A 25,031-nucleotide genomic window follows, 5' to 3' on the forward strand; every position below is an offset into this window, starting at 1 on the left:
TGTGTGTGTGTGTGTGTGTGTGTGTGTGTGTGTGTGTGTGTGTGTGTGTGTGTGTATGCAGTGTGTGTGTGATATCTGCTTCTCCATCTGCAGACGGCTGCTGCTACCAGGGAGACAGAGACTCAATGATATCACTGCGGCCATCTGCCAATCAGAAGGGGAGAGAGACGGGAGGGGGCGGGGCAGGAGCTCACTGCACATGCCCAGTGATGGCTAATTGAGCGTGACAGATGGGATGGGTGGTATTGTGCTGGTACACAGGTGAGCTAATACACACCCTCCCACGCACTGAAGGGGAGAATCACATACACACACACAGTGTGATAAACACATACATATCCCTGTAAAATGGTTCTCTCACACAGTAATATATTTATAATGTGAAAAAATACTATCCTATCATACATTTAAATAACAATGTAATCCTCAGTTTGTGGACTAGACAGCATAACCCAAAACCAAACCTTAACCTTAACCTGAACCCTAACCCTCATGTCTTGCTGTTCTTCATTCCTGTCCTCACCCCCCATGATCCCCAGAGTCACCTTTGGTCACAGTATAGAGTTCCTAATGTCACTGTTTGTCCTAATGCAGTGGTATGGAGTGTGTGTGTCCGTGTGTGTCCGTGTGTGTCCGTCCGTGTGTGTGTGTGTGTGTGTGTGGTACTGTATTTTAGGTCTGTCCGCCGTTAAAATGTTTCAGCGGAAGACGCCCATCATGTGGCAACTTGTGCTGATGATTATTGAAGACGGTGTGTGTAAGCTGCAGGCCCTGGCTTATGTGTTCATGTGTGTGTGTAAGCTGCATGCCCTGGCTTATGTGTTCGTGTGTTCGTGTGTGTGTGTGTGTGTGTGTGTGTGTGCATAAGCTGCATGCCCTGGCTTATGTGTGTGTGTGTGTGTGTGTGTGTGTGTGTGTGTGTGTGTAAGCTGCAGGCCCTGGCTTATGTGTTCATGTGCTGAGTTGAGGGTCCTTGGTAAAGCAGCAGAAGCTCCTTCATCAGTTTGAGTGAGAATTGTGTCAGTAAATCAAATTGATTGATTAGTTGATTTGTTGACAGAGAGTAGAGAGAAAAGCAGACAAAGAGTTGTTCTGCCGTAATAAGCATCAGTGAATGATTGATCCCCTTTCTGTGATTCAACATAGCAGTATGAACTGTGTCCTCTCTTCAGGTGTCAGAGGTCAATGAAGGTCTGTCACTTATTGTCTTCTGTCTGTTTATCTTAATACATCCTACTGATCAAACCAACCTCAATGTCTTACCCAGCACTGCCCCTGCGCTACTCATCTGTAACTTAGTTAAACAAGGATCTTGTAAAGGTTTACTGCTTCAAAAATAAGTTACAGTTGTGTGTGAATGGACACAATGCTGACCTGCTCTGGTGCTCTGACTTCCTCAGCCCTGTTCTCACTATTTTGTGTGTTTTAAATCAAATCACTTCACGTCAGGTTAAGACAGTGACTTGCTTACTTATGAGTCCTTTTCCAACAATGCAGAGTTAAGATAAAGGTCAAATAAAAATAACAAAAATATTTATAGAAATAGTGACATGAGGAATAACATGCACAGCCACTTTACCCTTATCTCCATGTAGAAATGTCCTGGTTTTTGAAAGAAAAACACATTTTTTGTCCATTAAAATAACATCAAATTGAACAGAAATACAGTATAGACATTGTTAATGTTGTAAATGACTATTGTAGCTGGAAACGACTGATTTTTAAAGGAATATCTACATAGGTATACAGAGGCCCATTATCAGCAACCATCACTCTTGTGTTCCAATGGCACGTTGTATTAGCTAATCCAAGTTTATAATTTCAAAAAGGCTAATTGATCATTAGAAAACCCCTTTGCAAGAATGTTAGCATAGCTGAAAAAATAAGCAATAAAACTGTCCTTTAGACTAGTTGAGTATCTGGAGCATCAGCATTTGTGGGTTTGATTACAGGCTCAAAATGGCCAGAAACTAAGAACTTTATTCTGAATCTCGTCAGTCTATTCTTGTTCTGGGAAATGAAGGCTATTCCATGCGAGAAATCGGCAAGAAACTGACGATCTCGTACAACGTTGTGTACTACTCCCTTCAGAGAACAGTGCAAACTGGCTCTAACCAGAATAGTGGGACCTCCTCATCTATTCTGGTTAGAGCCAGTTTGCTCTGTTCTGTGAAGGGCGTAGTACACAGCGTTGTACGAGATCTTCAGTTTTATTGCCTCTTTAATCAGCACGACAGTTTTCAGCTGTGCTAACATAATTGCAAAAGGGTTTTCTAATGATCAATTAACCTTTAAAATTATAAACTTGGATTAGCTAACACAATGTGTCATTGGAACACAGGAGTGTGATGGTTGCTGATAATGGGCCTCTGTACGCCTATGTAGATGTTCCTTTCGGTCTGCCGTTTCCAGCTACAATAGTCGTTTACAACATTAACAATGTCTACACTGTATTTTGGATCGATTTGATATTTTAATTGACAAAAAAGTAGCTTTTCTTTCAAAAACGAGTGTATTACCTAGACTAACCTGTACCCCCGCACACTGACTCGGTACTGGTACCCCCTGTATATAGCCTCGTTATTGTTATTTTATTGTTTCTCTTATTTTTTTTACATTAGTTTATTTAGTAAATATTTTCTTAACTCTTACTTTAACTGCATTGTTGGTTAAGGGCTTGTAAGTAAGTATTTCACGGTAAGGTAACCTGGCGAATGTGACAAATACAAACAGATTTTATGTTATGACTAGACAACAGGATAGATAATAGACAGTAGCAGCAGTATACTGTAGGTAGGGGTAAAGTGACAAGACAACAGGATAGATAATAGACAGTAGCAGCAGTATACTGTAAGTAGGGGTAAAGGATAGATAATAGACAGTAACAGCAGTATACTGTAGTTAGGGGTAAAGTCACTAGACAACAGGATAGATAATAGACAGTAACAGCAGTATACTGTAGGTAGGAGTAAAGTGACTAGACAACAGGATAGATAATAGACAGTAACAGCAGTATACTGTAGGTAGGGGTAAAGTGACTAGACAACAGGATAGATAATAGACAGTAACAGCAGTATACTGTAGGTAGGGGTAAAGGATAGATAATAGACAGTAACAGCAGTATACTGTAGGTAGAGGTAAAGGATAGATAATAGACAGTAACAGCAGTATACTGTAGTTAGGGGTAAAGTGACTAGACAACAGGATAGATAATAGACAGTAACAGCAGTATACTGTAGGTAGAGGTAAAGGATAGATAATAGACAGTAGCAGCAGTATACTGTAGGTAGGGGTAAAGTGACTAGACACCAGGATAGATAATAGACAGTAACAGCAGTATACTGTAGGTAGGGGTAAAGTGACTAGGCAACAGGATAGATAATAGACAGTAACAGCAGTATACTGTAGGTAGAGGTAAAGGATAGATAATAGACAGTAACAGCAGTATACTGTAGTTAGGGGTAAAGTGACTAGACAACAGGATAGATAATAGACAGTAGCAGCAGTATACTGTAGGTAGGGGTAATGTGACTAGACAACAGGATAGATAATAGACAGTAGCAGCTGTATACTGTAGGTAGGGGTAAAGTGACTAGACACCAGGATAGATAATAGACAGTAGCAGCAGTATACTGTAGGTAGAGGTAAAGTGACTAGGCAACAGGATAGATAATAGACAGTAGCAGCAGTATACTGTAGGTAGGGGTAAAGTGACTAGACACCAGTATAGATAATAGACAGTAGCAGCTGTATACTGTAGGTAGGGGTAAAGTGACTAGACAACAGGATAGATACCAGACAGTAGCAGCAGCGTAAGTGGTGAGTGTGTGTGGTGTCCGTAGCAGCATGTGTGTGTGGGCTTATGCAGTGTGTATGTGTGTGTTGGGATGTCATTGTCAGTATGTGTGAATGTGTGGGTAGAGTCCAGTGTGTGTGCATTGAGCTAGTTCAGTACAAGAGAGTTTGTGCAAAAAAAGGTAAATGTTGGTAGTCCAGGTAGTCATTTGATTAGCTATTTGGCAGTCTTGTTTAGCAGTCTTATGTCTTGGGGCTAGAAGCCTTTCAGGGTCCTGTTGGTTCCAGTCTTTGACAATTTTTTGGGCCTTCCTCTGACACCACCTGGTGTAGGATAGCAGGGAGCCATGACCAGCCTTTCAAAGCATGTCATGGCTATAGATGTGCGTGCTATGGGGTGATAGTCATTTATGGCAGGTTAACTTGGCATTCTTGGGCACGGAGACTATGGTGGTCTGCTTGAAACAGGTTGGTATTACAGACCAGGTCAGAGATGTTGAAAATGTCCGTGAATACACCTGCCAGCGGGTCAGCGCATGCTCTGAGTACTCGTCCTGGTTAACCGTCTGGCCCGCTGTGAACGTTAGCCTGTTTTAAAGGTCTTACTCACATCGGCTACAGAGCGTGAGATCCCACAGTGGTTGGAACAGATGGTACCCTCATGCATGTTTCAGTGTTGCTTGCCTCAAAGTGAGCATAGAAAGCATTTACAAATTTAAAATAACAAAATCATTTTTCTCACAAAAGTCCTTTTATTACAGGACAGATATAGCCCCCACAAAAAAAATCCCCCATCCCCAAACATCTTCCCGCAGCTATGCCAGCCACATTGATACACCTTTATCCATGGGCAGATAAAGTAATGATAGCATGGAACTCAGAGATAGCTTATATGGAGGGGGGTGGAGACAAACACAAAGAAAGGTGAAACAGATTAGGGTGTGACAGCGTTCATCTCTCTACTCCCACTGTCTGCCTCCCTTTCTGTCTGTATGAACTTGAGCTATCTCTCGTGAAGTGCAAAATTGTATACAAACAATCAACTGGTTCCGGCCCGAAGCTGTCCCTAGCGAACTTGTTTCCTGTGGCAGTGAGTTTGGGACAGAGAGCTGTTTTTGCACAAGGGAAACATTTTATTGTATTTTATGACGTTTCCACTGTATATATGGGATCATCAGGTCATTATATTTTGCTCTTTCACGCCGAGGCTTATTATCGAGGTCGGGATGGTGTTGGAAAGATTTTTCAAAATCTGTGAGGAACTGAACTCAGCAAAAAAGAAACATCCCTTTTTCAGGACTCCGTCTTTCAAAGATATTTCGTAAAAATCCAAAGAACTTCACAGATCTTCATTGTAAAGGGTTTAAACACCATTTTCCATGCTTGTTCAATGAACCATAAACAATTAATGAACATGCACCTGTGGAATGGTCGTTAAGACACTAACAGCTTCCAAACGGTAGGCAATTAAGGTCACAGTTATGAAAACTTAGAACACTAAAGAGGCCTTTCTACTGACTCTGAAAAACACTGAAAGAAAGATGCCCAGGGTCCCTGCTCAACTGTGTGAACGTGCCTTAGGCATGCTGCACGGAAGCATGAGGACTGCAGATGTAGCCAGGGCAATAAATTGCAATGTCCGTACTGTGAGATGCCTAAGACAGCGCTACAGGGAGACAGGACGGACAGCAGATCGTCCTCGCAGTGGCAGACCGCGTGTAACAACACCTGCACAGGATCGGTACATCTGAACATCACACCTGCGGGACAGGTACAGAATGGCAACAACAACTGCCCGAGATACACCAGGAAAGCACACTCCCTCCATCAGTGCTCAGACTGGCCGCAATAGGCTGAGAGAGGCTGGACAGAGGGCTTGTAAGCCTGTTGTAAGGCAGGTCCTCACCAGACATCACCGGCAACAATGTCGCCTATGGGCACAAACCCACCGTTGCTGGACCAGACAGGACTTGCAAAAAGTGCTCTTCACTGACGAGTTGCGGTTTTGTCTCACCAGGGGGGATGGTCGGATTCACGTTTATCGTCAAAGGAATGAGGTCCGTGATATCCAAGATGGCGTAGCAGTCAGACGTCTTTGTCTTCGTCTTGCCGTGTATATATCTTTTTATATATTTTTTCTTTGCATATATTTTTAAATATTTTTCTTAACCTCAACTTCAAGATACTCTCCTGCAATCCGCATCAACCAATGTTGCAATCTACTGCAGAGATAGCCTGCAGAGTTCTGTCCTACTATCCAGGTCTGTGCCCAAACAATTTGAGTTTCTACTTTTAAAAAATCCACCTTTCCAGAAACAAGTTTCTCACCGTTGCCGCTTGCTATAGACCACCTTCTGCCCCCAGCTGTGCCCTCGCCACCATATGTGAATTGATTGCCCCCCATCTATCTTCAGAGCTTGTGCTGTTAAGTGACCTAAACTGGGACATGCTTAACACCCCGGCCATCCTACAATCTAAGCTTGATGCCCTCAATCTCACACAAATGATCAATGAACCTACCAGGTACTATCACTACCTCATTGCGTGCATCCGTAATGGGTCTATGGTCAAACAACCACCCCTCATCACTGTCAAACGTTCCCTAAAACACTTCAGCGATCAGGCCTTTCTAATCGCCTGGCCGGGGTATCCTGGAAGGATATTGACCTCATTCCGTCAGTAGAGGATGCCTGGTTATTCTTCAAAAGTGCTTTCCTCAACATCTTAAATAAGCATGCCCCATTACAAAAATGTAGAACCAGGAACAGATATGGCCCTTGGTTCACTCCAGACCTGACTACCCTTGACCTGCACTAAAACATCCTGTGGACTACTGCATTAGCATCGAATAGCCCCCGTGATATGCAACTTTTCAGGGAAGTTAGGAACCAATATAGACAGGCAGTTTGAATGAGGGGGCTAAACACCCTTTTCTCATCTGGACTGACCACCGCAATCTGGAGTACATCCGGGCAGCGAGGAGACTGAACCCTCACCAAACAAGGTGGGCCATGTTTTTCACCCGTTTTGTTTTCACCCTTTCTTACAGACCAGGTTCCCAGAACATGAAGGCAGACGCACTGTCCCGGCTGTATGACACAGAGGAGTGGCCCATGGATCCCACCCCCATACTCCCGGCCTCTTGCCTGGTGGTGCCGGTAGTGTGGGAGCTGGATGCGGATATTGAGCAGGCGTTGAGTGCAGAGCCCGCTCCCCTCCAGTGTCCCGCTGGGCGTATGTACGTCCCTTGTGCTGTCCGTGACCGGCTGATCTATTGGACCAACACATCACCCTCCTCTGGTCATCGAGGCATCGGTCGGACGGTGCGCTGTCTGAGTGGGAAGTACTGGTGGCCCACTTTGGCTAAGTACATGAGGGTGTATGTTCCTCCTACTCAGTGTACGTCCAGTGTAAGGCTCCTAGACACCTGCCCAGAGGTAAGCTACACCCCTTACCTGTCGATCGATTTCCTGACTGATCTTCCCCCATCACAGGGAAACATCATGATCCTGGTTATTGTGGATCATTTCTCTAAGTCCTGCCTTCTCCTCCCTCTGTCCCTGTCTCCCTCTGGCCCTACAGACTGCGGAGGCCCTGTTTACACACGTCTTCCAGCACTACGGGGTGCCTGAGGATATAGTGTCTGATCGAGGTCCCCAGTTCACTTCGAGGGTCTGGAAGACGTTCATGGAACGTCTGGGGGTCTCGATCAGCCTTACCTCGGGTTTTCACCCAGGTGGACAGGTGGAGAGAGTAAACCAGGATATGGGTAAGTCTCTGAGGTCTTATTGCCAGGACCGGCTGAGGGAGTGGGCAGCGTCCGTGCCCTGCCCAAAACTCGACACTCCTCCACTAACCTCTCCCCCTTCCAGTGCGTACTGGGATCTCAGCTGTTTCTGGCTCCTTGGCATCAGAGTCAGACCAAGGCTCCTGCGGTGGACAACTGGTTCTGGCGCTTGGAGGAAACATGGGACGCCGTCCATGTTCACCTTCAGCGCACCGTGCTGCGCCACCATTACCGCAGTGAGGCCCCGGTGTTCGACCGGGTCTAGTTCTCGCCCCTTTGCCTGCCCTGCCGGAAGCTGGGTCTGCGGTTTGTGGGGCCATTTAAAGTCCTGAGGAGACTGAACGAGGTGAGTTACAGGTTACAGCTTCCCCCTGATTATCGTATTAACCCCTCGTTTCATGTGTCTCTCCTCAGGCCGGTGGTGGCTGGTCCACTCCAGGAGTCTGAGGTGCGGGAGGTTCCTCCGCCCCCTCTGGACATCAAGGGGGCCCCGGCGTACTCCGTTCGATCCATACTGGATTTGAGACGTCGAGCGAGGGGCCTTCAGTACCTCGTGGACAGGGAGGGGTATGGTTCGGAGGAGAGATGCTGGGATCCGGTGGAGGACATGTTGGACCCTTCAATGCTGCGGGAGTTCCACCATCTCCGTCCTGATCACCCTGCACCTCGCCCTCCGTGTCATCCCCGGGGCCGGTGTTGCCGCGCAGCAGGAGCCGCGCATCAAGGGGTGGTACTGTCACAACTTCCACCTATGTCGTTTCCTCTCCTTGTTCGGGCGGTGTTCGGCGGTCAGCGTCATCGGTCTTCTAGCCATCCTCGATCCACTTTTCATGTTTTGTGTTGTTTTCTTACACAATTGTTGTGTATTTAACCCTCTGCTCCCCCCATGTCCTTGTGTGGAATTGTTTGTTTGTAAGTGCTTGTACGCTATGTTACTGGTGCGAGTTGGGTTTGGTACCCATGTTGGTTATTTTTGTATTGTCGTGGGTTCTATAATTAAACTGCTCCGGCTATTACCTATCTCTACTCTTCTGCTTCTGACTTCACTGTGACCAGTGCTGCAACTCTTACAAACAGAGTTTTACTTTACATTCTACAACGGTATTTGAATGTTCGGTTTGTTGAATGGGATACACTGTGTGTAACGCCCATTTTTATAGTTTACTTCGCTGTGTGTGTGTGTTTGTGTGTGTGTGTGTGTGTGTGTGTTTTTGTGTTGTATACACATGGGTAGTCTGTGTATGCATGCGTGTATCTGTGTGTATGTCAGTGGGAGATCACAGGTGTGTGAGCCGGCTCCACAGAGAGCTGCTGTAATAATGGTAAGCCCTCCCTCCCCCTCATCCTCCCTGCTCCCCTCACTGCCCTCCCACCCCCACATCTAATGGCCTCTAATCACTCTCAACATACCCTAATACTGAGCAGCGGTGCCCTCACCGCTGCCTGAGGGGACCTGGCTACACCACAGCCTGTCAACCTGACAGCCCGAGCCCAGACCCAACTGTCTCTCATTCTCACTGTATTATCAGCCTTGCTGGTTGAACTTGTTCTGTAAGGTGGTGGAACCATTTTAACAGCTGTGGAAAGTGTTAATTGTTAGACTCCAAACTTGACATATCTCCCTCCCTCCTGTCAGTACTCTGCCTATACATCCCCACATACAGCCCCACAGACAGACCCACAGACAGCCCCACAGACAGACCCACAGACAGCCCTACAGACAGCCCTACAGACAGCCCTACAGACAGCCCCACAGACAGCCCTACAGACAGGCCCACAGACAGCCCAACAGACAGCCCTACAGACAGCCCCACAGACAGCCCCACAGACAGCCCTACAGACAGCCCCACAGACAGCCCTACAGACAGCCCCACAGACAGCCCTACAGACAGGCCCACAGACAGCCCAACAGACAGCCCTACATACAGCCCCACAGACAGCCCCACAGACAGCCCTACAGACAGCCCCACAGACAGCCCCACAGACAGACAGCCCCAGACAGACAGCCCTACAGACAGCCCTACAGACAGCCCTACAGACAGCCCCACAGACAGCCCTACAGACAGGCCCACAGACAGCCCAACAGACAGCCCTACAGACAGCCCTACAGACAGCTCTACATACAGCCCCACAGACAGCCCTACAGACAGCCCTACAGACAGCCCCACAGACAGCCCTACAGACAGCCCTACATACAGCCCCACAGACAGCTCTACAGACAGCCCTACAGACAGCCCTACAGACAGCCCCACAGACAGCCCCACAGACAGCCCCACAGACAGCCCTACAGACAGCCCCACAGACAGCCCCACAGACAGCCCCACAGACAGCTCTACATACAGCCCTACAGACAGCCCTACATACAGCCCCACAGACAGCCCCACAGACAGCCCTACAGACAGCCCCACAGACAGCCCTACATACAGCCCTACATACAGCCCCACAGACAGCTCTACAGACAGCCCTACAGACAGCCCTACATACAGCCCCACAGACAGCCCCACAGACAGCCCCACAGACAGACCCACAGACAGCCCTACAGACAGCCCCACAGACAGCCCCACAGACAGCCCCACAGACAGCTCTACATACAGCCCCACAGACAGCCCCACAGACAGCCCTGCAGACAGCTTGGCCATTTCTACACAACACAACATAATGATATCTAAACCCCTCAGTCAAACAATGACGCCGTTAATTGTGTCCACTAGAAACCATGACCACATGGGCCCCTAATGTTTCCTGACATGCCGTTCTCTGTGGTTGGATAATTATAAACACACAAATATTTACTGCGTCAGAGGAGAGAGAAGGAGAGAGGGAGAGAGTATTTTTTAAATGATCTTCACATTTTCAAGCAGTCCATTTAGTAAGGCCCGGGTCCATAAAGACACATACCAGCTCTACTGGTAGTACTGCTACTACCACCAGTACTACACCTGCACCTGTCGGTGACACAAGTTGTTCTGCTTCCATGACCACATCCACTACTAGCATCAGTAATTCTACATTTCTTGTTAGCCCAGCTAGCATGGACACTGACAGTTGTGAATCTGATGCAGCCAAAGAGCTACTGGCCCCTTACCGGGGAAAGCACCAAACAACAGACAGGGACGTTGGACCATCAAATATGATGAGAACTACATTGATTGGGGGTTCACTTATATTGGGAGTAGTGCCTTTCCTCAGCCACAGTGTGTTATATGTGCAAAAGTACAGTCGTGGCCAAAGGTTTTAAGAATGACACAAATATTAATTTCCAAAGTTTTCTGCTTCAGTGTCTTTAGATATTTTTGTCAGACGTTACTATGGAATACTGAAGTATAATTACAAGCATTTCACAAGTGTAAGTAAGGCTTGTATTGACAATTACATGAAGTCGATGCAAAGAGTCAATATTTGCAGTGTTGACCCTTCTTTTTCAAGACCTCTGTAACCCGCCCTGGCATGCTGTCAATTATCTTCTGGGCCACATCCTGACTGATGGCAGCCCATTCTTGCATAATCAATGCTTGGAGTTTGTCAGAATTTGTTGGTATTTGTTTGTCCACTTACCTCTTGAGGATTGACCACAAGTTCTCAATGGGATGAAGGTCTGGGGAGTTTCCTAGACATGAACCCCAAATATCAATGTTTTGTTCCTCGAGCCACTAAGTTATCAGTTTTGCTTTATGGCAAGGTGTTCCATCATGCTGGAAAAGGCATTGTTCGTCACCAAACTGTTCCTGGATGGTTGGGAGAAGTTACTCTCGGAGGATGTGTTGGTACCATTCTTTATTCATGGCTGTGTTCTTAGGCAAAATTGTGAGTGAGTCCACTCCCTTGGCTGAGAAGCAACCCCACACATGAATGGTGTCAGGATGCTTTACTGTTGGCATGACACAGGACTGATGGTAGCGCTCACCTTGTCTTCTCCGGACAAGATTTTTTACGGATGCCCCAAATAATCGGAAAGGGGATTCATCAGAGAAAATGACTTTACCCCAGTCCTCAGCAGTCCAATCCCTGTACCTTTTGCAGAATATCAGTCTGTCCCTGATGTTTTTCCTGGAGAGAAGTGGCTTCTTTGCTGCCCTTCTTGACACCAAGCCATCCTCCAAAAGTCTTCACCTCCCTGTGCGTGCAGATGCACTCACATCTGCCTGCTGCCATTCCTGAGCAAGTTCTGTACTGGTGGTGCCCCGATCCCGCAGCTGAATCAACTTTAGGAGACGGTCCTGGCACTTGCTGGACTTTCTTGGGCGCCCTGATGCCTTCTTTACTACAATTGAACCGCTCTCCTTGTAGTTCTTGATGATCCGATAAATGGTTGATTTAGGTGCAATCTTACTGGCAGCAATATCCTTGCCTGTGAAGCCCTTTTTGTGCAAAGCAATGACAACGGCACGTGTTTCCTTGCAGGTAACCATGGTTGAGAGAGAGGAAGAACAATGATTCCAAGCACCACCCTCCTTTTGAAGCTTCCAGTCTGTTATTCAAACTCATTCAGCATGACAGAGTGATCTCCAGCCTTGTCCTTGTCAACACTCACACCTGTGTTAACGAGAGAATCACTGACATGATGTCAGCTGGTCCTTTTGTGGCAGGGCTGAAATGCAGTGGAAATGTTTTTGGGGGATTCAGTTCATTTGCATGGCAAAGAGGGACTTTGCAATTAATTGTAATTCATCTGATCACTCTTCATAACATTCTGGAGTATATGCAAATTGCCATCATACAAACTGAGGCAGCAGACTTTGTGAAAATTCATATTTGTGTCATTCTCAAAACTTTTGGCCACGACTGTACTATCTCACAACTCGATGAAACCTTCCCTCTTGCGCAGACATTTAGAAACAAAACATGCTGATTTGAAAAATAAGCCACGGGACTTTTTGGAGTGAGAATTATGATGATTTTCGAGTAGTAAGACATGTATAAAAGTAACAGATACCATTAATAAGCAGGGGCTAGAAGGGTCTTATATGGTGAGCTACCGAGTGGCTAGGACAGGCAAGCCCCATACTATTGTGGAGGACTTAATTATTCCTGCTGTCGCGGATATGGCTGGGACAATGCTGGGGGAAAAGGCCCAAAAAACTATACAGACAATGACTTCATCAAATAACACTGTTTCACGACGCATCAGTGACATGGCAGGAGGTGTTTTGAACCAATTACTGCTTCACATGCAAGCCAGGGAATTATATGCGTTACAGCTGGATGAGTGAACAGACGTGGCGGGCCTGGCACAGCTCCTGGTATACAGTATCAATGAAAAGAGTAGAGGATTACAGTATACAGCAGAATAGAACCACAGATCTCTGGGTGGTCTGGCCACAGCCATGCTGTGACGCTGCTGTCTCCTCATTCCCCATACAGTTTCCCTCCGACTCCCCTACAACTCCCCGCTGCCATCGACGTTTACCTTTCGGTGCCGAAGTAAATCCCCTTGCTAATGACAACCAGCGGCCCAAAGGGTTAAAGCCTGCCAGTCGAGCGAATAATGAGTTGAATTAGGAGATTGGGGAGCTGCCGCTGAATGAAAACCAGAGGAACCTTGCGGACAGATAGACAGCAAGCTGGGGAGTGGAATAACAGAGGGAGAGAAGGGTGAGGAGAGGGGAGGAGGAGGCTGAGGTCAATTGGTTATATTGTAAAAATGCATGAAAAAAAATAAATTTGTTCTTAATTTAAGGTTAGGGATTAGGTAGCAGTGTGGTTAGGGTTAGGCATTAGGGTTAGCAGTATGGTTAAGGTTAGGGTTACGTTTAAAATCAGATTTTATAACTTAGTGGCTGTGCCAGGTATTGACCACTGCAGAGCTGCCTCCAGAACAAGATTCATGACAATAAGCGTAAACCTGCGTTTGGAATAGGGCCAGGAGTGATACCTTGGTACACACAGTTTCAACAGGATTAGAGGAGAAAATGCTATCGGTCACAGGGTCTTAATCAGGACTTCTCACATTAATTCCAAGTTGGTGGCTACTTAAATTATTATTATTTAACTAGGCAAGTCAGTTAAGAGCAAACTCTTGTTTACAATGACAGCCTACCAGGGAACAGTGTGTTAACTGCCTTGTTCAGGGGCAGAACGACAGAGTTTTAACTTGGGGATTCGATCCAGCAATCTTTTGGTTACTGGCCCAATGCTCTAACCACTAGGCTACCTGCCTCCCCAAAGCCTCATACTTAAAGGCTCATATCAGTCGAGTTACATAACCGGAATAATGGTCTCCTCTAGTCTAATGAGTGTGGTTTATTAAACAAGAGCATGAACTGTAATGTTTCTGCCAATCTAGAGAGCTGGCGGCGGACAGATTTAGTTAGTAATTCCACTTTGGAACACCCATGCTCCTACATAATGTTTACTTAAGAAGTATTCCTTTACAGAATAAACAAGGAGTTACATTGTTATCGTCGATGGGCTGTTTCCAGTCAATTCCACCCCAAAATGGTCTTAATTGTCTTTATGTACACATGAAACAGTATTTGGTTCCTGTGACCACGCCATGGCATGCCCAAAGTCCTCATACCCCCACCTCCTCCTCAACCAGACCTCATCCAGCCTTTTATATCATAGCATTGTTTACTTCTAAAGGCGAAACACTCTCAAATACTTTGCCCGGCTACCCAAACTCCTTGCTCTGGCCAAACCCTACGCCATGCCCAAGGAGGTTAGTGTCTTTTTGGAGTACTTCCCTTTTAGAATGGAAATCCATTCTAGACCGTCTGATTGGTCCCAGAAACCGTTGGATTGGGCCAAGCCAGAACACATGTGGGTAAAGCGCATTTAGAAAATCCATCCATTGGCTTTGATACTCTGATTGGTTAGAGATGATCCAATCGCTGATGACTTTCTTTTGTCCCACACCCCTCATTTTGATGACATCACAAATGACTTCAACGGTGGCAGTCTCAGACTAAAGTATGTAGGGAACACAGAGCGGCGGAGACATTTAGTTTGAGTCTTCAGGCAATCAAATACTAGCTTTGAAGAACAGACAATACTCTGTTCCAAGGATGGTATAAACTGCGACTCATCCAGATGAATCCATGCTCAGAACACGGACACAACAGTCTTTTCATTGGATGCACTTTATTTAAACAACGACAGCAATTTGAAAAATAAAATATCGACAAAAAAGTAAAACAAAAACACAAGAACCTCAAGATTAATGCACATAAGATGTTTTAATGATCACTTAGTGATAACTGGCATGATTAAACAGGGAACACTTAGTGATAACTGGCATGATTAAACAGGGAACACTTAGTGATAACTGGCATGATTAAACAGGGAACACTTAGTGATAACTGGCATGATTAAACAGGGAATGCAAAAAGTTCCAGACAGAAATTCTGATTCACATTATCGGCAATGATGAAGTTGGTGAAGAAGAGGAACGATGGCTGCAGAAATGATCATTTGAATAAGAACTATTAGTTAAGTAGAGTTACCTGTCTGAATGATCGGTTTCAGAAAGGACAGTTAGCCGTCTGAATGCATTGTTTCAGTAAGGACAGTTACCCGTCTGAATGCATTGTTTCAGTAAGGACAGTTACCCGTCTGAATGCATTGTTTCAGAAAGGACAGTTACCCGTCTGAATGCATTGTTTCAGTAAGGACAGTTACCCGTCTGAATGACCGGTTTCAGAAAGGACAGTTACCCGTCTGAATGCATTGTTTCAGAAAGGACAGTTACCCGTCTGAATGCATTGTTTCAGTAAGGACAGTTACCCGTCTGAATGCAATAAGGACATTGTCTGAATGACCGGTTTCAGAAAGGACAGTTACCCGTCTGAATGCATTGTTTTAGTAAGGACAGTTACCCGTCTGAATGCATTGTTTCAGAAAGGACAGTTACCCGTCTGAATGCATTGTTTTAGTAAGAATGACAGTTACATTGTTTCAGTAAGGACAGTTCTGAATGCATTGTTTCAGTAAGGACAGTTACCCGTCTGAATGCATTGTTTCAGTAAGGACAGTTACCCGTCTGAAAGCATTGTTTCAGAAAGGACAGTTACCCGTCTGAATGCATTGTTTCAGTAAGGACAGTTACCCGTCTGAATGCATTGTTTCAGTAAGGACAGTTACCCGTCTGAAAGCATTGTTTCAGAAAGGACAGTTACCCGTCTGAATGCATTGTTTCAGAAAGGACAGTTACCCGTCTGAATGCATTGAATGACCCGTCTGAATGCATTGTTTCAGTAAGGACAGTTACCCGTCTGAATGCATTGTTTCAGTAAGGACAGTTACCCGTCTGAATGAATTGTTTCAGAAAGGTTTGATGGAGCATTGTGCTTAGTCAAGAGGCCCTGCAAGAAAACAAAACAGGAAATATTGGCCCCTTCCCCATCCAACTCACAAACAACCAAGAAAAACTTAAAGCGGTCAGAATTAATTTGATGCACTCTGTCTAATTGAATCAAACTGCAACAAAAAGTTGATTGATCACAGCATGAGAGAGAGTAGGTCTATTCACGAGAGAGTGTGTGTCTGCCTGTTTAGTGTGTGTCTGTGTAGTGTGTGTCTGTGTAGTGTGTGTCTGTGTAGTGTGTGTCTGTGTAGTGTGTGTGTGTCTGTGTAGTGTGTCTGTGTAGTGTGTGTTTATCTGTGTAGTGTGTCTATCTGTGTCGTCTGTCTGTCTGTCTGTCTGTCTGTCTGTCTGTCTGGTGTGTGTAGTGTGTGTAGTGTGTGTAGTGTGTGTATCTGTCTGTGCAGTGTGTGTAGTGTGTGCATCTGTCTGTGTAGTGTGTGTAGTGTGTGCATCTGTCTGTGTAGTGTGTGTAGTGTGTGTATCTGTTTGTGTAGTGTGTGTAATGTGTGTATCTGTCTGTGTAGTGTGTGTGTGTGTCTATCTTTTCCTGATTGAGTGTTCTGGTTTCAACGTCACACAGAAAGAAAGTGTTCACATCGTTCAGGCCAGCCATGGAGTGCCATCCTTTAGGTCTAATTATCCTGATGCCACAGCGTGAGCTGTGATTGTACTCAGTCAAGAGGAGAGGGGGTCATGGTGCCAATGCGTGAACTGGAGGAGGAGAGGGGGATGAGATTGTCCAAACTGGTCTGTGTGACCAGCTACCCAGCCAACCATCCAGCTACCCAGCCAACCAGCCAGCCAGCTACCCAGCAAACCAGCCAACCAGCCAGCTACCCAGCCAACCAGCCAGCCAGCTACCCAGCCAACCATTCAGCCAGCAGCCTTACCATGTGGATTACTGTGAGTCCCTGTGCGCTGCCTCTTATTAGAAACCTCAGTCATGAGGCTTTAGGGAGGCCTCTAATTGATTGGCTTGGAGAAATGCAGGGCAAGCCACAGCCCCTGTGTGTGTGTGTGTGTGTGTGTGTGTGTGTGTGTGTGTGTGTGTGTGTGTGTGTGTGTGTGTGTGTGTGTGTGTGTGTGTGTGTGTGTGTGTGTGTGTGTGTGTGTGTGTGTGTGTGTGTGTGTGTGTGTGTGTGTGTGTGTGTTGTGGCAGGACGTGGGGTGTGAACTGGGGAAGTATGAAAATACTTGTTCTGGGTCAGGGCTTGGTATTCACTCTCTGATGGATGTGACAGTCCTCTATGTGCATGGCGTGTCACTGGATCACATGACATTTGACTTACAGAAACAAGATTTAACCCTGATTCATAAAGATTGACAGAATCATAGCGATAAAACACAATGTATTGTATGATTGATTAATGAATTACAGTACAAGACAGGTCATTCAGCTGCCTAGAGACAGACAGGTAAATAATGGTTACTCTGTTACTTTGTCTGTGCCCCAAATGCCACCCTATTCCCTCTCTCTGGGATGCATCCTTCGACATAAGTACCCACTCTCAGATAAGGATTTGTACTGAACTGTAGACACACTTGTACATAACACACAGAGGTCAAGCCTGCTGTGTTTTCCAACGGCTCCAAACATGTCAGATTGGTAACATCTGTAACAAAACCTCAGTTTATTCATTGTGTTTCCTTTACTTTTTGGATTCCAGTCCCGTTTCAGCCCATGTCCGTCTCTCTTTGGAAAAACGCGTGAGTTGCTTAGCACAACATGGATTTCTACTTTGATAAATATTACAGTAACTGCATCTTTTCTGGTTTTTCTTCCACTCTTGTTCGGCAGTGTGTTTCTCATTTCTCAAAAAACATCTCTCGTTACCAAAACAACCACCAAAGCCAATATTACAAGCATGAAAATAGAAGTAAAAAATAAACAGCTATGACAACAATAACAACAATAACAACCATAACAATAATGATAATGATAATCATGGATAAAGATAGCAATAAATATGGTGGAGAAGTTACATGTGGGTAGGTGTGGTGGAAGGGGACACTGTGGGCACCAATTATAGAGAGAGAGAATGAGGAAGGGAACGAGGGATGGGGGGAAAGAGAGAGGAAGAGTGAAGTGGTGGGCTAGCGCACAGAAAGTGGCTGATTGATTGATTGCTGAATCTCCATTCTGTTGTGTCCCTCCCGGTTTCTCTCCACATAGGGAGAGGTTGGGTATGCAGGGGGGACAGAGGACAGACCAGAGTAACTGTTATCCTGAAGTGTCCTTGTACACCACTGGGTCCTCATTGTCCTCACAAGGCTGTCCTCTTTTATGTCCTAAACCATGATATGTTCAGCTAGTAGTTTCCTCATAAACCTCAGTGGCCATACACACTAGGTTAGTGTGTAATAATTGCTGTACAGTGATAGAGAGAATTAACCATATTTAGAGTGTAGGGGGTAGGGGGTAGGGGGCAGGGGTTAGGGGTAGTGGGTAGGGGGCAGGGGGTTAGGGGGATGGTCTGGTCCATCGCATAGGGATGTTGTTGCACCATAGAGGTTTGGCAACAGGAGCTGGATGGGAGGGGCGATTCCAACTTTTTTTTAAATACTATAAGCTTCCATTCTGGACTTAAACCATATGTGTCTATCATTGGTGAATTCCCCCCATACCACTGTTCCTACCTCCACCCAACACCCATCCGCTGTCCAACCACCCACTCAAACTGCCAACGGTGTCAAAGACCAAAGACTGGAATGACTAGAGGGGCGGAGAGGGGGAGGAGTTGGAGGACAGCTACAGCAGCCAGTTATGTGCTGTAGATCTGGAGCTGAGGGACCATAGGAGGAAGGAGGTCTGAGCAGGCCCCCAGTATTCAGTCTATGAGTGTCAGTTAGGGGCCTGACTCAAGACCCAACATCGAAATCAGGACAAGTGCTCAGCATGTGGGTGTGGTTGAGACATTAGGGAGAGTAGTCATTGGACAGAGCAGATGCGAGCCGGCCCTCTTGGGTAAAGCTGAATTTTGGGATTGGCTCAATTCAAGAGTGGTGTTGATGTGGCGAGTTCCTCTTGTGGACAGGGGTGAGATGTGTGTGTTTGGTTTTCTCTCTGTCTATTGGTTCAGTGAACATACTATTCTAACTGTTCCACATGGCTGCTCTTTCATGGCATATCCCTGTTGCTGAGGTAACAAATTGTATTTTCACTGAAATCCCTCTTTGACGAGCCCTCCTTAGGATCGCTTCTGTCTGTTTATATTTGTGTGTGTGTGTGTGTGTCAGTGAGTCTCTCATTGTCTCATCTATGCCTCTCTTCCCCTCTCCCAGTGTTTTGTTCCCAATCCCTTCCCCCCTCGTCTCTCTCTCTCTTGTGTCTCTCTCTCTCTCGTGTCTCTCATGTCTCTCATGTCTCTCATGTCTCCGCCCATCTCTTCCAGTGTCTCATCTAGTCTCTGGGTCTCTATCTCTGGAAGTCAGCCTGTTCTCTGGGACTGGATGAGGAGCTACTAGGGGGAAGGGAGCTGGTTCGGCCCCCACCCAGACCATGAGAATGCCCCTTGTCCTTGCTCTCCTCCATGGCTCCCATACTGGTCCCTGAAGACTGGCCTGGGGCTGGGGCCAGGGAAGAGGCTGACCCTGCTGCGTTGCTCTCTCTCTCCCCTCCTTCCCTCTCAGTAGTGGGGTACATCTCCTCGTGACCATCCTCACTGGACTCAGGGTCCTCTGAGCTGGAGAGGAGCTCCTCGTCTCTGTATTCGCTGACGTCCACACCGCCAGCCCCCTCCCCCAGCTCCTTCAGCCGGCCGTGGTGCTTGACATGGTAGCGCTGGTTCTGGAAGAACTTGATGATGGTGTGTTTGGGCAGGTCCAGCTGGGCTGACAGGGTATGGATGGCTTCCTGGTCGGGGTACAGACCCACGTCTTGGATGAAGCTCTGCAGGATGCCCAGGGCTTCTAGAGAGATCTTAGTGCGCGACCGAGGCTTCTTAACGACCATGCAACCACCGACTCCTGGGCTGCCCGTGCAGCCACCCCCTCCACCACCTCTTTCAACGTTCTGTGACCCTTCCTCGTTACCCTGGGCGGGCACGGGGTCCTCGCGCATGGGGGAGTGGTGCTTCAGGGGCTGTGGGAGTTGCCTGTGCAGTGCCTGGTGAGAAAAACAGTACAACTGATTAGTGGGGATCAGTGACCCCTCATCAAAGCTACAGAGTAGACAGCCATTCCACATGTCAGAGGTCTTTCAACAACAAGTTCAACTAGGTAACAACAGCGATGCCCATTGGCTGAGCCATGTTTAACAGCGGTGCTCATTGGCTGAGGCCAGGACAGAGCCAGTCAGTGCTTCATAGCTTAGATACCATCGTAGGTGGACAATATTATAGCTACCTTTGACCTATGACCTGGATGTAAGTTTAGCACGTAGTAAAACTACAACCACCTTCTCTGCCATCAATCACGGACCGTCATCACTGTTTAACCAGACAGGGCCAGAACATAACCCGCTGAGGTAGAGAGGGACGTGTCTCCAGTCTCCTCTCTGGTTGGAGTTACGCAAATACCCACTGATCATTAACAACACTGGGGGAGATGGGCACTAGAGGAAGGATTAGGTGGTAGACTGGGGGAAGACAGTAAAGAAGAAGAGTGAGGGGGCGTAGGGGTGAGAAGAGGAGCAGAGGAGAGGTCAAGGAGGGTGGGTGAGACAGAGTCAAGGTTAGTAAAGGTGAGAGGTGATTACAGCCAGACCAGGGGAGTCAGTGGGATTAGAGACAGTGTTGTGGTCCAGTTGTCTTGTGAGATGGTAGAGGAGTGTCAGAGAGCCAGGATGCTACTACATACTGTAGCTCTGTCCCGCTGGTTTCCCAACCCGGGCCCCTGCTCAGTCACTGTGACTCTGCTCTGGAACTCTAAACTAGAAATATGTGGTGCATTAAAATTAAAGGACCCACATAAAGATAATAGCCATTCTCTTTTCTCTCTCCCTCAATAATAACAGGGTATTACTTAAATAATATTGAGGGCAAGCCAGACCATCAAATTGTTCAGATTTCACATGTGGGGGCTGTTTGAGGGTAGCGATTTACAGGAAGAGTGTGGGTTGGGTGATTTACAGGAATAGTGTAGGTTGGGTGATTTACAGGAAGAGTGTAGGTTGGGTGATTTACAGTAAGAGTGTAGGTTGGGTGATTTACAGTAAGAGTGTGGGTTGTGTGATTTACAGGAAGAGTGTAGGTTGGATGATTTACAGGAAGAAGAGTAAGATTGTAGGTTGGGTGATTTACAGGAAGAGTGTAGGTTGGGTGATTTACAGTAAGAGTGATGATTTACAGGTTGGGTGATTTACAGGAAGATTGTAGGTTGGGTGATTTACAGGAAGAGTGTAGGTTGGGTGGAAGAGTGTAGGTTGGGTGATTTGTAGTGTAGGTTGGGTGATTTACAGTAAGAGTGTAGGTTGGGTGATTTTGTAGGTTGGGTGATTTACAGGAAGATTTGTGGGTTGGGTGATTTACAGGAAGAGTGATTTAGGTTAGGGGTGATTTACAGGAAGAGTGTAGGTTGGGTGATTTACAGGAAGAGTGTAGGTTGGGTGATTTACAGTAAGATTGTAGGTTGGATGATTTACAGGAAGAGTGTAGGTTGGGTGATTTACAGTAAGATTGTAGGTTGGGTGATTTACAGGAAGAGTGTAGGTTGGGTGATTTACAGGAAGAGTGTAGGTTGGGTGATTTACAGGAAGAGTGTAGGTTGGGTGATTTACAGGAAGAGTGTAGGTTGGGTGATTTACAGTAAGATTGTAGGTTGGGTGATTGACAGGAAGCGTGTAGGTTGGACCACACACTCTTCACAACCTCGCAACCCCCCCATAGAGATATTGAAACACTTAATATCTAAATTGATAGTGAAACATTGGGGAGATAGAAGCTCTTCCCTCTTCCACAACCAGGAACAAACACACACTCACAAATAGATACCAGACAGTCATTTCTTTACTCATCTCACAGACTGATTCACAGACACAGAGGCCTGGTCTCCTTCATGCACTAATGATGATATCTGTGGCAACAGGAGAGAGCCTAGCCAAACACACGAGGGGTATGGGCTCTGGATTAAGGAACCACCAGTCAGCCCAACCACCATTCTCTCATGAAGAGAGTCAGTGCCAAGCCAACATGACTCCAACCCCCAATCCTGCTAAGCGATGAAACCCCTTCCCTCCCCTCTGTCCTGTATCATTTCACCCTTCCAGTTAAGCCGCTACCCCTCCAATCCATCAATTTCTGTACCCTCTACCCCTTCATCCTGCCAGCTGAGCCTCTACCCCTCCACCAACCTCTCCGTTAGGATACTGTAAACATCCGTCACTTTCCAGCTACACGGTACTGTGAACTCTGGATGGAAGTTGTTCTCCGCGTGGCATAATTCGATATTCTTCCAATTTCTCTCTTGTTTTTTTTCCGTCTTTCAGTTGCGACCAGGGAATGCTGTATTTTAGTTATTTACAGCCTGGAATCGAACCAGGGTCTGTAGTGACGCCTCTAGCACTGAGATGCAGTGCCTTAGACCGCTGCGCCACTCGGAAGCTTCTTGTAAGTTCATTGCATTAAAGAAAAAGGTTTCCTTTTTTAACACAAATCAAGGCGAATTACAGAGATGCAGAGCTATTAAATAATTATACTACATTAAATATTCAGAGGAAAGCCTTAATGAGGGCTTGTTCTCCTGGGGCCACGGGCAGACCACGGGTGGTGTGTGTGTTTCACTGTGTGTGTGTGGCTGTGTGTTGATGCTGCATGGGACAGTTTTCTGCCACCGGAGACACCATTAACACACAAATAAATATGTAATGACAGAAAATATGTTTTCTGTTGACTTTCTGCATGACTTCACCTTTCACCTTTCCTGTTAATCAGTATGCTTTTTCTTCTCCCTCTCTCTCCTGTGTCACCGGGCCTGGGGAGTGGATGAGGCAGTGTGTGTGTGTGTGTGTGTGTGTGTGTGGGGGGGGGGGGCTTGTGTGTGGGCTTGTGTGTGTGTGTGGGACTGAGCCTGTCTTTCTTGCATAGGTGTGTGACTTGAATACTGAGTTGTTTTATAGTACTTGCACAGTAACTGAAATCATGTACGATGTAGCTACACGTGTGTGTGTGGAAATCCTTCCACTTATCTGTAGTTAAAGCATTAAGCTGGCTGTGGTTTACCCAGCAGAGCTGAACTCAGACCCTCAAACTGACAATTAGACCATCAGAGGAAGCAATAGGTTTATAAAAGTGTTAGCATGTGTAGATGAATGAAACGACATAACGAGACAGAGGGGGGCAGCAGAAAGAATCGTGTGTGTGTGTGTCTGTGTGTTTCTGTGTGTGTCTGTGTGTGTCTGTGTGTGTGTGTGTGTGTGTGTGTGTGTCTGTGTGTCAGGGTGTGTGTCTGTGTGTGTGTCTGTGTGTGTGTCTGTGTGTGTGTGTGTCTGTGTGTGTGTGTGTATGTGAGAGTTTATGTGTGTAGAAAGAAAGGGGCTTGTTGCCAGCTCACTATCTAGTCCAGCACTCGTGGGGTCTCAATCCAAGGTGCAGGCAGCACACAGTACCCACTACCCAGCAGAATTCAATTTAGCAAAAACAATAGAGAAATTATTCATAAGGGCAGGGCCTGCCAAATTAGCAGAGGGATGCACTTACTGCTCAACACATGGAGGTATAAGCAGGGCAGCAGAGTGTGTACTGCTGGGAGGAAAGCCAGCATCATCATAGCACGCACACACGCACGCACGCACGCACACACACACACACACACACACACACACACACACACACACACACACACACACACACACACACACACACACACACACACACAGACACACAGACACACACACAGACACACAGACACACACACACACAGACACACACACACACACACACCTGTAGATCTAATGGACAAGCACAAACAGTACATGTCACATGGTACTGTAGATATGGGGCGGCAGGGAGCCTGACCGTAGGTCCAGTAACTGAAAGATCGCTGGTTTGAATTGAGCCGACTCGGGGAAAAAGCTGTTGATGTGCCCTTGAGAAAAGCACCTAACTCTAATTGTTCCTGTAAGTTGACTACAATGTAAACGTATAAAAAGGCTGACATACTGTACACACCCAGATAGTCATACTCACCCTGATCAGCCATGCTCAGATACCCAACCAGCCATGACCAGCCATGATCAGATACCCAACCAGCCATGATCAGATACCCAACCAGCCATGACCAGCCATGATCAGATACCCAACCAGCCATGATCAGATACCCAACCAGCCATGATCAGATACCCAACCAGCCATGATCAGATACCCAACCAGCCATGATCAGATACCCAACCAGCCATGATCAGATACCCAACCAGCCATGATCAGACATCTGACCAGCCATGCTCACATACCCGACCAGCCATGATCAGATACCCGACCAGCCATGATCAGACATCCGACCAGCCATGCTCAGATACCCAACCAGCCATGACCAGCCATGATCAGATACCCAACCAGCCATGACCAGCCATGATCAGATACCCAACCAGCCATGACCAGCCATGATCAGATACCCAACCAGCCATGATCAGACATCTGACCAGCCATGATCAGACATCTGACCAGCCATGATCAGATACCCAACCAGCCATGACCAGCCATGATCAGATGACCAGCCATGATCAGACATCTGACCAGCCATGATCAGATACCCAACCAGCCATGACCAGCCATGATCAGATACCCAACCAGCCATGACCAGCCATGCTCAGATACCCAACCAGCCATGACCAGCCATGATCAGATACCCAACCAGCCATGATCAGACCCAACCAGCCATGACCAGCCATGATCAGATACCCAACCAGCCATGACCAGCCATGATCAGATACCCAACCAGCCATGATCAGACATCTGACCAGCCATGATCAGACATCTGACCAGCCATGATCAGATACCCAACCAGCCATGACCAGCCATGATCAGATACCCAACCAGCCATGATCAGACATCTGACCAGCCATGATCAGATACCAGCCATGACCAGCCATGATCAGATACCCAACCAGCCATGATCAGACATCTGACCAGCCATGATCAGATACCCAACCAGCCATGATCAGACATCTGACCAGCCATGATCAGATACCCAACCAGCCATGATCAGACATCT

At 46.7% G+C, this 25,031-nt stretch overlaps 1 protein-coding gene across 7 annotated transcripts in view; it reads right to left on the reverse strand.

Annotated features, from left to right (window-relative positions):
• Nucleotides 1-18,305: 18,305 nt before the first annotated feature.
• Nucleotides 18,306-25,031, reverse strand: part of LOC135547618 (DNA-binding protein SATB2-like) — a 127,765-nt gene continuing 121,039 nt past the window's right edge. For 5 of the 7 annotated variants that reach the window (XM_064976783.1, XM_064976779.1, XM_064976778.1 and 2 more), the window contains one exon: nucleotides 18,306-20,010. In XM_064976783.1, coding sequence (XP_064832855.1) covers nucleotides 19,300-20,010 — 711 coding nt within the window. In that variant the 3' untranslated portion in view covers nucleotides 18,306-19,299. The remainder of the gene's footprint in view (nucleotides 20,011-25,031) is intronic. The other 2 variants (XM_064976780.1, XM_064976777.1) reach the window with 1 other exon arrangement.

Source organism: Oncorhynchus masou, chromosome 10 (genome assembly GCF_036934945.1).
Source record: "Oncorhynchus masou masou isolate Uvic2021 chromosome 10, UVic_Omas_1.1, whole genome shotgun sequence".
Classification (NCBI taxonomy): domain Eukaryota; kingdom Metazoa; phylum Chordata; class Actinopteri; order Salmoniformes; family Salmonidae; genus Oncorhynchus; species Oncorhynchus masou.